Source organism: Ranitomeya imitator, chromosome 3 (assembly GCF_032444005.1).
Source record: "Ranitomeya imitator isolate aRanImi1 chromosome 3, aRanImi1.pri, whole genome shotgun sequence".
NCBI classification, from domain to species: Eukaryota; Metazoa; Chordata; class Amphibia; order Anura; family Dendrobatidae; genus Ranitomeya; species Ranitomeya imitator.
Window position 1 is genome coordinate 841373366 of NC_091284.1, and position 16045 is coordinate 841389410.

Consider the following 16045-nt stretch of genomic DNA (forward strand, 5'->3'; position numbering starts at 1 on the left):
TGGTGGCTGAGGAGGACCACTGAGTAAATCCAAAGGATGAAGTAAGGGACAGTAGTTTGGAGGCTGCTGACTGGTGGGTGTCAATGGGGATGTTGAAGTCACCCATGATGATGGCGGGAATGTCAGCAGACAGAAAATGAAGGAGCCAGGTGGAGAATTGGTCAATAAAGGCAGTGGTCGGGACCGGAGGTCGGTATATGATGGCCATTTGGAGGTTGTAGGGGGAGTAGATGCGGACAGAGTGGACTTCAAAAGAGCGGAGGATGAGGGAGGGTAGAGGTGGAATTGGGTTAAAGGTATGCAGCACCCCAGAGACCTGGTCGTTGCAGTATGACACTCTGCCACTAAGGGGAGCAGCGGTACGTCTGATGGCACTAAAGGAGTTCTGACCAGGTATCACCAGAACACATCACACTTCACACTCCGGCCACTAGGGGGAGAAAAAGGCTTTATTTATTGGGCCACTCCTCACACTGGTAAAACTAGGGGTCAGGGAGGAAGTTAGTCAGAAGCTGACTGGGTTGGATTCAGGCAACATCCCCTGGCAGGGGGTGTTGCAGGGAGAAGACACAGGGGATCCCTGTCAGGTGTGGGAACCTGGCAGGTGCCTAACGAACAGAACGTAACGGAACCGCGCCTGCACTACCTTGCGGCGGTATCCTAAGAAAGAGACACGAAGGGAAGGATATTGTGGAACAGCATAAACGAGATCAAGCACAAAGGAGAGGCTGTAGGAGTCGTGCCGTGAGACCGAGGCAACATCCTACTGAGGCGCGTAGCCGGTGGCCGGAACACCGCGGGAGTAATTGACTCTTGGCCTTACTCCGAACTCCGCAGTATAGTTAATCATAGGTTGGCTGTCTACCTTAAATTTCCTACGAAGACATAGGGGGCAACAGTGGGAGAGGGGCGTCTCTAGGGTCCCGGAAGACCTCCAGGCCTTCCCGTCATACGGGTGCATCCTAGCCATAACATATCTGGGGGACGAGAAACTAGCAACATCTGGAACTAAAGAGAGAGAGAGCTGTAGAGAACGAACGAACGAGAACAGCAGTTGTGAGGACTATTCCAAATGCTCAGCAGGCTAGGACTACAACACACAGGCGCTAGTGGTAGGCAATGATTTCCATCTGCGAAGGAAACTCTTGAAGTGCCCATCGGACCGGCCGGTATCAGATAGCCCTGTTAAACGTGCTCTGGATTGATGATCCTGAAGTCTTCAGTAAAGAGGTAAAGAGACTGCAACCCTGTGTCCTCGTTATTGACTGCACCTCACACCATCACCATCCACCTTACTGGGAAGCCCTGGGGACATACTTCACCTGTGGGAAGGTATACCATCCAGCTGCCATTCCATCACCCCAGCGGACCCCACAGCAGCGTCGGTCACCCTGACCGAACACCACAGGTGGCGTCACGAACCCTTGACAGACTGTACCACCTTTATTGGACGCCCCTTAGCAGGGTCGCGGACCGGGTCTAGCCACCGTGACAGCCTCAGAACCGAAGCAGAGAGGCCCGGTACCGAGAACGCGTGGCCCTGTGTCTGGGGGCGCTCCAACTTGGCGTCACGAACAGGATCCTACTTAAGCCTGAGAAGCAGGTCATGTGTGTCTTGGAACTGTGATTGAAACGTGTTGGACTGTGATTTATTGCAAGGACTGTGTTTTGCTATCTGCCGCAAGATTCCCGCCAAAACTGCCGCCATTTTAGCGCCACGAGGAGCACAAGAGAAGAAGAAGGGCTTGGAAGTGGGCGTGAGTAAGCTGGAGAGCGCGAAAGATAATGGCTGCCCAGTCTAAATATTTCTGTACCTTGAGGACGTGTCCATCAGCAGCTGAGATCCGCCTCCTGATCCTCAATGGGGGGCGGAGGAACAGGAAACGAAACCACCCACGAAGAAGAGAGCGGGAAAGAGACAAGGAGGCGATCCACGTGGAGGACGCCATGGCCGGCCGCTCAGATCCACACAGCGGGGTTGAAGCAGAGGGCTCCCCCAGCTACCCAGACGAGTACAACAGCCAGAGCCTTACATCCGGGACCGGACTCCTGCAGGGTGAGATGGAGGACCTGGCGGAGCAGCTGCTCCAGTGGAGGCTTGAGACCAAGGCCTCGTGTCAGGAGTTACCCGCGGAGGAACTCCTGACCCCGGATCCTGTACCACCCTTGGAGTCGGCTGCAACAGAGGAAGCCGCGCCGACCGGTGAGTCCGCCGACCCTACCCTGCCAGCGGAAGACTTGCTGATAGGCCCGGTCGCAGCGCCCCCTTCCAAGGGGACCCACAAACTCCAACGCCTTCTGCAATTGGACCAGGCCACGGGCATGGAGCACTTCTTAAAGGCCCCGATCTCGCCGCTCACCATGCCAGGCGAGGTATATGCGGAGCGCACGGTGTGCCGCTGGGTGAACCCGGGATCTGACTTCATGGGGTTCCCCAGGGTGAAGACACGAGAAGGGGAGGTGGTGGAGGCCCTTAGCTGGGAGGAGTACCAGTCCCAGCTGGATCGGCAGTGGGAGGAGCAGGAGAAACAGCACCAGGCCCAGCGGGAAGCTCACTATCGGCGGGATCTTGAGATAAAGGATCGGGCCCGCAAGGACCGCACTGCTCACCAGGCCCCGCGCGGGCAGGGCACCGTAGTGGACTTTAAACTCCGTGGGGGATGGGGCTTCATTAAGGAGACGGACCTGTATTCTGAGGTTTTAGTAAACCGGAAGGATGTGGAGTCCCATCTCAAGGAAGGCCACCCGGACCGGGATCTATACAAGGGGGACGAAGTCACCTACACCCGGCACTTCGGGGAGAGTGTTGTGAATTCTGTTGTCGAAATCCCTCCTGTGGTCGTGAATGGTACTTCGGCGAGTTCTGTCCATGGACTCCCTCGGGTGGCTGTGAGTGAAGCTGCTGCTTCTGAGGTTCCTTACACAGGTGACGTGGTTTATCCTTTGGTTGGCTGCTCTATTTAACTCCACTCAGATCGTTACTCCATGCCAGCTGTCAATGTTCCTGCATTGGTTCAGTTCGCTCTTGGATCTTTCTGGTGACCTGTCTCCTCCAGCAGAAGCTAAGTTCCTGATAGTTATTATTTGTTCATTGTTTCCTTGTCCAGCTGGTTTCATGATTTTGTCTTGCTAGCTGGAAGCTCTGGGATGCAGAGTGGCATCTCCGCACCGTTAGTCGGTGCGGAGGTCTTTTTGCACACTCTGCGTGGTCTTTTGTAGTTTTTTGTGCTGACCGCAAAGTTACCTTTCCTATCCTCTGTCTGTTTAGTAAGTCTGGCCTCCTTTTGCTGAAACCTGTTTCATTTCTGCGTTTGTGACTTTCATCTTTACTCACAGTCAATATATGTGGGGGGCTGCCTTTTCCTTTGGGGAATTTCTCTGAGGCAAGGTAGGCTTTATTTTCTATCTCTAGGGCTAGCTAGCTCTTAGGCTGTGAAGAGGCGTCTAGGGAGAGTCAGGAACGCTCCACGGCTATTTCTAGTGTGTGTGATAGGATTAGGGCCTGCGGTCAGCAGAGCTCCCACATCCCAGAGCTTGTCCTGTGTGAGTTTAACTATCAGGTCGTGCCGGGTGCTCCTAACCACCAGGTCATAACAGGAGAGGGGGTGGTTCGCCCTGAACATGCGCAAGCGACCAGTCCCCATGACATCACCAGTCAAAACGGCGGAGAAGCTGTTCCCCATAGCGAGGGCGCCCCCTTGTGACCGGACCATGACCGTCACCAAGACCACGGTGGTGACCCCTACATGCACCGTTGTGAAAACCACCACTTGAACCGTGGACACTGCTACTACGGTGGTGGCGGAGAGCTCGACCTCAGGAGTGGTTGGCACCTCGGTTGTTGCGAGGTCCAGGACAATCGCCACACAGACCCCTGACTGGAGCCCGGGATCTCCTGTGACCACACCGAGTGCCCGCGAGTACCCGGCGGGGTGGCCCCGCCCACTGCTGCCGGTGCAGTTGTCACGACCACTAATGCCGAGGAAATAAACCTCGAAGATCCGACGATGTAAATAGTTAATTGTTTCCTGCTTTTTGCTGCTGTTTTAAACCCGACCAGGGTTATTTCTTAAAGGGGTCCCTTTGTTTACCCGGGATCCCTATTGTTTATAGTTCTTTTTCTACTTTTGCACAGAAGTTATCATTGTTCCAAAGACTGCCGGATCATGGACGGTGAATGATTCAAAACTGTTTTTGTATATATCTAGTATAGATGGTTAGCACTCGACCACGTAGAGAAAAGGTGCCAGTGAAAAGGAACCAAAAGTTCCGTAAAGTCCAAAATAGATATAGAATCACTGCACTCAATGGAAAAGTATGCTTTCAAGTGAATAAATTTTATTTACGGTGGTGGGTGAAGCGACAGTTTTGACGTTTCGGCCGGACTCCGGCCTTTATCACATAGTCGCCTTTAAGGTCACCGAAAGATTATTGGCACCGTTTTTTGGAATATCTCAAATTGGTGATGTACATCCAGTTTAATGGATGGTCCAGGGGGGAGTTTGCGGCAAGCCAAGGGAGCGCTGTCCTGACTGTGACAACTGAGAAGAATTGATGGCGCAGTAGTCCTGCGGGAGCAACGGCGTGCTAGTGCAGTATATGTGTACTGCACGGGAGGAGGAACAGGAGCAGTAAGCCAGGGGAGCGCTGTCCTGACAGTGGCAACTGAGTAGGATTGGTGGCACAGTGGTCCTGCGGGAACAACGGCGTGCTGTTTTTGTATATAGTTTGCACCTTCTTAAAGGTGCTCCCTACTGGTTTTACAAGCGGAAGAAGACTTTGCGAAGATAATGCTTCTGGACATGACGCAGAAGGTCTTGCTTTCAGTGGACTTGCAGACAGAGAGAGAATCTGCACTACCTCCTAGAGACTTGGGTCCCTCTTAAAAGGAATGGTTACATGATTGCTCTAATAAAAGTTGAAACGTTAATAATGTTGAAAGTTAATAAAGTTTGATAATGTTGATAGAGACTGAGGACAGGAAAGTTTGAAAGTGAACCCGTAGGGGTTAGAGAGAGGGTCCTCCTGAGAACTGTAGAAAGATGGTCGGCACAATGACAGTAGGCCCAGCCAAGGAGCTAGGCGGTCCTGCATTGGGGAAGTTAGAATGGAAAGAAAAGTTGAGTTATTTATATAGTATTCTATAGTAGGCCTTTAGTGGGTTCAGCTTATACGCCCTTAAAGGAAAAAGTTAAATTATTGTTCAGAGTTTTGCACTTAGTAGAATACCCGGCTGAGTACTGAGAGTTATTTATAGTCAACATTTTATTTAAAAATATTTAATTTTGTTTGTAACGTTCAAGTGTCCTCACCTCCCATAAAGGGAAGCATTGTTCCATTTACTTGTTTTAGCATTTCATAAATTTTGTATGTCTTTTGCTGCTATGTATTGTTGTTCTTCTTCCCAGTCCAGGAGTACTGGATTTAACCAGGGGGGAGTGCAGCGCCCCAGAGATCTGGTCGTTGCAGTATGACGCTCTGCCGCTAAGGGGAGTAGCGGTACGTCTGATGGCACTAAGGAGTTCTCCTGACCAGGTATCACTAGAACACATTACACTTCACACTCCGGCCACTAGGGGGAGAAAAAGGCTTTATTTATTGGGCCCCTCCTCACACTGGTAAAACTAGGGGTTGGATAGGAAGTTAGTCAGAAGCTGACTGGGTTGGATTCAGGCAACATCCCGTGGCAGGGGGTGTTGCAGGGAGAAGACATAGGGGGGTCCCTGTCAGGCGTGGGAACCTGGCAGGTGCCTAGCGAACAGAACGTTACGGAACCGCGCCTGCACTACCTTGCGGCGGTATCCAGGAGAGAGACACGAAGGGAAGGATATTGTGGAACAGTGTAAACGACATCAAGCACAAAGGAGAGCCAGTAGGAGTTGTGCTGTGAGACCGAGGCAACATCCTACTGAGGCGCGCAGCCGGTGGCCGGAACACCGCAGGAGTAACTGACTTCAGGCCTTACTTCGAATTCCGCAGGACAGTTATAGGTTGGCTGTCTACCTTTAATTTCCTACGAAGACATAGGGGGCAACAGTGGGAGAGGGGCGTCTCTAGGGTCCCGGAAGACCTCCAGGCCTTCCCGTCATACGGGTGCGTCCTAGCCATAACATATCTGGCGACGAGAAACTAGCAACATATGGAACTAAAGAGAGAGAGAGCTGTAGAGAACGACGAACGAAAACAGCAGTTGTGAGGACTATTCCGAATGCTCAGCAGGGTAGGACTACAACGCACAGGCGCTAGTGATAGGCAACGATTTCCACCTGCAAAGGGAACTCTGGATGTGCCCACTGGACCGGCCGGTGTCTGATAGCCCTGTTAAGCGTGCTCTGGATTGAGGATCCTGAAGTCTTCAGTAAAGAGGTAAAGAGACTGCAACCTTGTGTCCTCGTTATTGAGTGCACCTCACACCATCACCATCTACCTTACTGGGAAGCCCTGGGGACATACTTCGCCTGTGGGAAGGTATACCATCCAGCTGCCATTCCATCACCCCAGCGGACCCCACAGCAGCGTCGGTCACCCTGACCGAACACCACAGGTGGCGTCACGAACCCCTGACAGACTGCACCACCTTTATTGGACACCCCTTAGCAGGGTCGCGGACCGGGTCCAGCCACCGTGACAGCCTCAGAACCGAAGCAGAGAGGCCCGGTACCGAGAACGCGTGGCCCTGTGTCTGGGGGCACTCCAGGTACAGTTGGAAGAAAGGAGAAGGCCCACTCCTCCACCATGTTTGTTGCCAGGATGAGGAGTGTGGGTGAAGTGGAGGCCACCGTAACATAGTGCAGCAGGGGAGGCTGTGTCAGAGGGTTTCAGCCATACTTTATCTCTATCCTGCTGCCATGTCTTCTGTAGCACTTTGCTTCCTCCTAGATTATCCTGGCTGCACCATATTCCTGGAGTAGATATATAGCACTCGCACTTTATACATTCCTGGTAGAGCTTCCTGGTATGTCCACTGGCTGCTACCCCAATCCCATCACCATGGCAGCTTGTTTTGTGTTTTATTAGGAGAGATCTGAGGTTGAGGAGCAGGTCAGTGGAGATCAGGTGGGGAGGCAGGAGGGAAGGAGAGATTATCACTTGGTTAGAGGGTGCTGGGGTTTGAGGATAGCGAAGGAGAGTGAGGAGTAATGGAACCAAAACTGTTAGAGCGTATGTCTGCATGATGAGAATAAGTGTGGTGGAAAGGGAAAGAAATTCAGTACATTTATTAGCAGTGGTTAGTCTTACCTTCTGTTCACTTCTGGCTCATTTCTGGCATATTTCTGCTGTCATATTTGCTATTATCCTTTTAGAGACAGACCAAGGTCCAGACAGACCTGAGTCTCTGAATTTATAACAGGCTAAGTGCTCATGAAATAGGTCAGGAGGGAGGGGCAGCAGGAAGACTGATCACAGACACAGGAGGGGATGAATTAGAAGTCAGAAGGGGAAATAGATCCAAATGGAAAGATAAAGCCAACTGTATATTGGCATCAAGGAAGTAAAATAAGAAAACATGCTGGGGAAGGAGAAAAAAAAAAACAGTAATAGCAGCAAGCAGACATACCAGGAAGGTATAGCACAGTGAGGAAGATCAGGAAAGTTGGGTGATGGTGATGGGATTGGGATAGCATCCAGTGGACAAACCAGGAAGCTCTACCAGGAATGTATAAAGTGCAAGTGCTATATATCTGCTCCAGGAATATGGTGCAGCCAGGATAATCTAGGAGGAAGCAAAGTGCCACAGAAGACATGGCAGCAGGATAGAGATAAAGTATGTACCACTGTTATAGGACGTTTCCTCCTAGATTATCCTGGCTGCACCATGTTCCTGGAGTAGATATCTAGCACTCGCACTTTATACTTATTCCTGGAACGTGACGCACTGCCGGCTATTTATTTGCTCTGCCTTCTCTCAGTATACGGATCATTTATAAGTGCATGGTATCTATTGACCATTTGTACAATAGACTAATATATATATATCTGTATATTTATTTATTTAGTGGACACGACGCCTTATCATCGTTCCACCCTGATACAGACACTTCCATAGGACACTTTGGATGTCGCTATTGCACATGACCACTAGATGGCGCCCCAGCACCTGACCGGCCTGACTACAGGACACAGACATTCTGTACATTTCTTCATTATCGGTTCCTGTCATCTGCGGATTTTCCTCATTATTTCTATCTGTAAATTGTGTTTTTTCTATATGTCACGTAATACGCCGAGTTATGTTATTGATATGTGTGATTTGGGTCATTTCTGCTGGTTTATCCCATAAACCTCCCGTTTGTGTGTTGCCCCCGCACTGTGGTGTACTATATACTATATACTGTATACTATATACTATATACCATATGTGTTGGATTCGGTTGTAAGTTGCATGACAGTCGCTTGCCGTAGACGTCAGTGTAAATCCCACGCGGTTTTCATGCGACTTGGCGATTTTATTTTTCAGCAGAATCGCAGCTCAAAAATGTTCGTGTGACGGCGATTCCCGGGCGAGACGTGTCCTTGTTCATCTGAGGACTGTGGACGCTCCGCATGTATCGCTGTGCGGCCCCCGCAGACGTCACAGTGTGAACAGAGAATCACACGCTGGCGCCAGAGACGTCAATGTACAACCGCGACTTACTATGCCACGTGCCACCTCTGAACAGTAAAATCCCAGCTCTGATATCATCACCTCCGACAAGGGGCGCAGATATTTGGCCCTGATATCGTCACCCCCGACAAGGGGCGCAGATATTTGTCTGTGATATCGTCACCCCCGACAAGGGGCGCAGATATTTGGCTGTGATATCGTCACCCCTGACAAGGGGCGCAGATATTTGGCTGTGATATCATCACCTCCGACAAGGGGCGCAGATATTTGGCCCTGATATCGTCACCCCCGACAAGGGGCGCATATATTTGGCTCTGATATCGTCACCTCCCGACAAGGGGCGCATATATTTGGCTCTGATATCGTCACCCCCGACAAGGGGCGCAGATATTTGGCCCTGATATCGTCACCCCCGACAAGGGGCGCAGATATTTGGCTGTGATATCATCACCTCCGACAAGGGGCGCAGATATTTGGCTGTGATATCATCACCTCCGACAAGGGGCGCAGATATTTGGCCCTGATATCGTCACCCCCGACAAGGGGCGCAGATATTTGGCTGTGATATCGTCACCTCCGACAAGGGGCGCAGATATTTGGCTGTGATATCGTCACCCCCGACAAGGGGCGCAGATATTTGGCTGTGATATCGTCACCCCCGACAAGGGGCGCAGATATTTGGCTCTGATATCGTCACCCCCGACAAGGGGCGCAGATATTTGGCTGTGATATCGTCACTCCCGACAAGGGCCGCAGATATTTGGCCCTGATATCGTCACCCCCGACAAGGGGCGCAGATATTTGGCCCTGATATCGTCACCCCCGACAATGGGCGCAGATATTTGGCTCTGATATCGTCACCTCCGACAAGGGGCGCAGATATTTGGCTCTGATATCGTCACCCCCGACAAGGGGCGCAGATATTTGGCTCTGATATCGTCATCCCCGACAAGGGGCGCAGAAATTTGGCTCTGATATCATCACCCCCGACAAGGGGCGCAGATATTTGGCTCTGATATCGTCACCCCCGACAAGGGGCGCAGATATTTGGCTCTGATATCGTCACCCCCGACAAGGGGCGCAGATATTTGGCTGTGATATCGTCACCTCCCGACAAGGGGCGCAGATATTTGTCTGTGATATCGTCACCCCCGACAAGGGGCGCAGATATTTGGCTCTGATAATGTCACCCCCGACAAGGGGCGCAGATACTTGGCTGTGATATCGTCACCCCCGACAAGGGGCGCAGATATTTGGCTCTGATAACGTCACCCCCGACAAGGGGCGCAGATATTTGGCTCTGATATCGTCACCCCCGACAAGGGGCGCAGATATTTGGCTGTGATATCGTCACCTCCCGACAAGGGGCGCAGATATTTGTCTGTGATATCGTCACCCCCGACAAGGGGCGCAGATATTTGGCTCTGATAACGTCACCCCCGACAAGGGGCGCCGATATTTGGCTCTGATATCGTCACCTCCGACAAGGGGCGCAGATATTTGGCTCTGATATCGTCACCTCCGACAAGGGGCGCAGATATTTGGCTCTGATATCGTCACCTCTGACAAGGGGCGCAGATATTTGGCTCTGATATCGTCACCTCCGACAAGGGGCGCCGATATTTGGCTCTGATATCGTCACCTCCGACAAGGGGCGCAGATATTTGGCCCTGATATCGTCACCCCCGACAAGGGGCGCAGATATTTGGCTGTGATATCGTCACCCCCGACAAGGGGCGCAGATATTTGGCCCTGATATCGTCACCTCCGACAAGGGGCGCAGATATTTGGCCCTGATATCGTCACCTCCGACAAGGGGCGCAGATATTTGGCTCTGATATCGTCACCCCGGACAAGGGGCGCAGATATTTGGCTCTGATATCGTCACCCCCGACAAGGGGCGCAGATATTTGGCTCTGATATCGTCACCTCCGACAAGGGGCGCCGATATTTGGCTGTGATATCGTCACCCCCGAAAAGGGGCGCAGATATTTGGCCCTGATATCGTCACCCCCGACAAGAGGCGCAGATATTTGGCTCTGATATCGTCACCTCCGACAAGGGGCGCAGATATTTGGCTGTGATATCGTCACCCCCGACAAGGGGCGCAGATATTTGGCTGTGATATCGTCACCCCCGACAAGGGGCGCAGATATTTGGCTGTGATATCGTCACCCCCGACAAGGGGCGCAGATATTTGGCTGTGAAATCGTCACCCCGACAAGGGGCGCAGATATTTGGCTGTGATATCGTCACCCCCGACAAGGGGCGCAGATATTTGGCTGTGATATCGTCACCTCCGACAAGGGGCGCAGATATTTGGCTGTGATATCGTCACCTCCGACAAGGGGCGCAGATATTTGGCTCTGATATCGTCACCTCTGACAAGGGGCGCAGATATTTGGCTGTGATATCGTCACCCCCGACAAGGGGCGCAGATATTTGGCTGTGATATCGTCACCCCGACAAGGGGCGCAGATATTTGGCTGTGATATCGTCACCCCCGACAAGGGGCGCAGATATTTGGCTGTGATATCGTCACCTCCGACAAGGGGCGCAGATATTTGGCTGTGATATCGTCACCCCCGACAAGGGGCGCAGATATTTGGCTGTGATATCGTCACCTCCGACAAGGGGCGCAGATATTTGGCTCTGATATCGTCACCTCCGACAAGGGGCGCAGATATTTGGCTGTGATATCGTCACCCCCGACAAGGGGCGCAGATATTTGGCTGTGATATCGTCACCCCCGACAAGGGGCGCAGATATTTGGCTGTGATATCGTCACCCCCGACAAGGGGCGCAGATATTTGGCTGTGAAATCGTCACCCCGACAAGGGGCGCAGATATTTGGCTGTGATATCGTCACCCCCGACAAGGGGCGCAGATATTTGGCTGTGATATCGTCACCTCCGACAAGGGGCGCAGATATTTGGCTGTGATATCGTCACCTCCGACAAGGGGCGCAGATATTTGGCTCTGATATCGTCACCTCTGACAAGGGGCGCAGATATTTGGCTGTGATATCGTCACCCCCGACAAGGGGCGCAGATATTTGGCTGTGATATCGTCACCCCGACAAGGGGCGCAGATATTTGGCTGTGATATCGTCACCCCCGACAAGGGGCGCAGATATTTGGCTGTGATATCGTCACCTCCGACAAGGGGCGCAGATATTTGGCTGTGATATCGTCACCCCCGACAAGGGGCGCAGATATTTGGCTCTGATATCGTCACCTCTGACAAGGGGCGCAGATATTTGGCTCTGATATCGTCACCCCCGACAAGGGGCGCAGATATTTGGCTGTGATATCGTCACCCCCGACAAGGGGTGCAGATATTTGGCTGTGATATCGTCACCCCCGACAAGGGGCGCAGATATTTGGCTCTGATATCGTCACCCCCCCGACAAGGGGCGCAGATATTTGGCTCTGATATCGTCACCCCCCCGACAAGGGGCGCAGATATTTGGCTGTGATATCGTCACCCCCGACAAGGGGCGCAGATATTTGGCTCTGATATCGTCACCCCCGACAAGGGGCGCAGATATTTGGCTCTGATATCGTCACCCCCGACAAGGGGCGCAGATATTTGGCTCTGATAACGTCACCCCCGACAAGGGGCGCAGATATTTGGCTGTGATATCGTCACCTCCGACAAGGGGCGCAGATATTTGGCTCTGATATCGTCACCCCCGACAAGGGGCGCAGATATTTGGCCCTGATATCGTCACCCCCGACAAGGGGCGCAGATATTTGGCTGTGATATCGTCACCCCCGACAAGGGGCGCAGATATTTGGCTGTGATATCGTCACCCCCGACAAGGGGCGCAGATATTTGGCTCTGATATCGTCACCCCCGACAAGGGGCGCAGATATTTGGCTCTGATATCGTCACCCCCGACAAGGGGCGCAGATATTTGGCTGTGATATCGTCACCCCCGACAAGGGGCGCAGATATTTGGCTGTGATATCGTCACCCCCGACAAGGGGCGCAGATATTTGGCTCTGATATCGTCACCCCCAATAAGGGGCGCAGATATTTGGCTCTGATATCGTCACCCCCCGACAAGGGGCGCAGATATTTGGCTCTGATATCGTCACCCCCGACAAGGGGCGCAGATATTTGGCTCTGATATCGTCACCCCCCGACAAGGGGCGCAGATATTTGGCTCTGATATCGTCACCTCCCGGACAAGGGGCGCAGATATTTGACTGTGATATCGTCACCCCCGACAAGGGGCGCAGATATTTGGCTCTGATATCGTCACCCCCGACAAGGGGCGCAGATATTTGGCTGTGATATCGTCACCCCCGACAAGGGGCGCAGATATTTGGCTGTGATATCGTCACCCCCGACAAGGGGCGCAGATATTTGGCTCTGATATCGTCACCCCCAATAAGGGGCGCAGATATTTGGCTCTGATATCGTCACCCCCCGACAAGGGGCGCAGATATTTGGCTCTGATATCGTCACCCCCGACAAGGGGCGCAGATATTTGGCTCTGATATCGTCACCCCCCCGACAAGGGGCGCAGATATTTGGCTGTGATATCGTCACCCCCGACAAGGGGCGCAGATATTTGGCTCTGATATCGTCACCCCCGACAAGGGGCGCAGATATTTGGCTCTGATATCGTCACCCCCGACAAGGGGCGCAGATATTTGGCTGTGATATCGTCACCCCCGACAAGGGGCGCAGATATTTGGCTGTGATATCGTCACCCCCGACAAGGGGCGCAGATATTTGGCTCTGATATCGTCACCTCCGACAAGGGGCGCAGATATTTGGCTCTGATATCGTCACCCCCGACAAGGGGCGCAGATATTTGGCTGTGATATCGTCACCCCCGACAAGGGGCGCAGATATTTGGCTCTGATATCGTCACCCCCGACAAGGGGCGCAGATATTTGGCTCTGATATCGTCACCCCCCGACAAGGGGCACAGATATTTGGCTGTGATATCGTCACCCCCGACAAGGGGCGCAGATATTTGGCTGTGATATCGTCACCCCCGACAAGGGGCGCAGATATTTGGCTGTGATATCGTCACCCCCGACAAGGGGCGCAGATATTTGGCTGTGATAACGTCACCCCCGACAAGGGGCGCAGATATTTGGCTCTGATATCGTCACCTCCGACAAGGGGCGCAGATATTTGGCTGTGATATCGTCACCCCCGACAAGGGGCGCAGATATTTGGCTCTGATATCGTCACCCCCGACAAGGGGCGCAGATATTTGGCTGTGATATCGTCACCCCCGACAAGGGGCGCAGATATTTGGCTGTGATATCGTCACCCCCGACAAGGGGCGCAGATATTTGGCTCTGATATCGTCACCCCCGACAAGGGGCGCAGATATTTGGCTGTGATATCGTCACCCCCGACAAGGGGCGCAGATATTTGGCTGTGATATCGTCACCCCCGACAAGGGGCGCAGATATTTGGCTGTGATATCGTCACCCCCGACAAGGGGCGCAGATATTTGGCTCTGATATCGTCACCCCCGACAAGGGGCGCAGATATTTGGCTCTGATATCGTCACCCCCGACAAGGGGCGCAGATATTTGGCTCTGATATCGTCACCCCCGACAAGGGGCGCAGATATTTGGCTGTGATATCGTCACCTCCGACAAGGGGCGCAGATATTTGGCTGTGATATCGTCACCCCCGACAAGGGGCGCAGATATTTGGCTCTGATATCGTCACCCCCGACAAGGGGCGCAGATATTTGGCTCTGATATCGTCACCCCCGACAAGGGGCGCAGATATTTGGCTCTGATATCGTCACCCCCGACAAGGGGCGCAGATATTTGGCTGTGATATCGTCACCCCCGACAAGGGGCGCAGATATTTGGCTCTGATATCGTCACCCCCAACAAGGGGCGCAGATATTTGGCTCTGATATCGTCACCTCCGACAAGGGGCGCAGATATTTGACTGTGAAATCGTCACCTCCGACAAGGGGCGCAGATATTTGGCTCTGATATCGTCACCCCCCGACAAGGGGCGCAGATATTTGGCTGTGATATCGTCACCCCCCGACAAGGGGCGCAGATATTTGGCTGTGATATCGTCACCCCTGACAAGGGGCGCAGATATTTGGCTCTGATATCGTCACCCCTGACAAGGGGCGCAGATATTTGGCTCTGATATCGTCACCCCGGACAAGGGGCGCAGATATTTGACTGTGATATCGTCACCCCCGACAAGGGGCGCAGATATTTGGCTCTGATATCGTCACCCCCGACAAGGGGCGCAGATATTTGGCTGTGATATCGTCACCCCCGACAAGGGGCGCAGATATTTGACTGTGATATCGTCACCCCCGACAAGGGGGGCAGATATTTGGCTCTGATATCGTCACCCCCCCCCGACAAGGGGCGCAGATATTTGGCTGTGATATCGTCACCCCCGACAAGGGGGGCAGATATTTGGCTCTGATATCGTCACCCCCCCCCCGACAAGGGGTGCAGATATTTGGCTCTGATATCGTCACCCCCGACAAGGGGCGCAGATATTTGGCTCTGATATCGTCACCCCCAACAAGGGGCGCAGATATTTGGCTCTGATATCGTCACCCCCGACAAGGGGCGCAGATATTTGGCTCTGATATCGTCACCCCCGACAAGGGGCGCAGATATTTGGCTGTGATATCGTCACCTCCGACAAGGGGCGCAGATATTTGGCTCTGATATCGTCACCCTCGACAAGGGGCGCAGATATTTGGCTCTGATATCGTCACCCCCGACAAGGGGCGCAGATATTTGGCTCTGATATCGTCACCCCCGACTAGGGGCGCAGATATTTGGCTCTGATATCGTCACCCCCGACAAGGGGCGCAGATATTTGGCTGTGATATCGTCACCCCCGACAAGGGGCACAGATATTTGGCTCTGATATCGTCACCTCCGACAAGGGGCGCAGATATTTGGCTGTGATATCGTCACCTCCGACAAGGGGCGCAGATATTTGGCTGTGATATCGTCACCCCCGACAAGGGGCGCAGATATTTGGCCCTGATATCGTCACCCCCGACAAGGGGCGCAGATATTTGGCCCTAATATCGTCACCTCCGACAAGGGGCGCAGATATTTGGCTGTGATATCGTCACCCCCGACAAGGGGCACAGATATTTGGCTCTGATATCGTCACCCCGGACAAGGGGCGCAGATATTTGGCCCTGATATCGTCACCCCCGACAAGGGGCGCAGATATTTGGCTGTGATATCGTCACCTCCGACAAGGGGCGCAGATATTTGGCTCTGATATCGTCACCCCCGACAAGGGGCGCAGATATTTGGCTCTGATATCGTCACCCCCGACAAGGGGCGCAGATATTTGGCTGTGATATCGTCACCTCCGACAAGGGGCGCAGATATTTGGCCCTGATATCGTCACCCCCGACCATGGGCGCAGATATTTGGCTCTGATATCGTC

General features: G+C 53.0%; 1 protein-coding gene across 1 annotated transcript in view; it reads left to right on the top strand.

Moving 5' to 3' along the window:
* Nucleotides 1-16045, top strand: part of LOC138671864 (polyunsaturated fatty acid lipoxygenase ALOX15B-like) — a 157766-nt gene that overhangs the window by 24611 nt on the left and 117110 nt on the right. The window contains exon 2 of the mRNA XM_069759994.1: nucleotides 1838-2203. Within this exon, the coding sequence (XP_069616095.1) occupies nucleotides 1838-2203 (366 nt within the window). The remainder of the gene's footprint in view (nucleotides 1-1837; nucleotides 2204-16045) is intronic.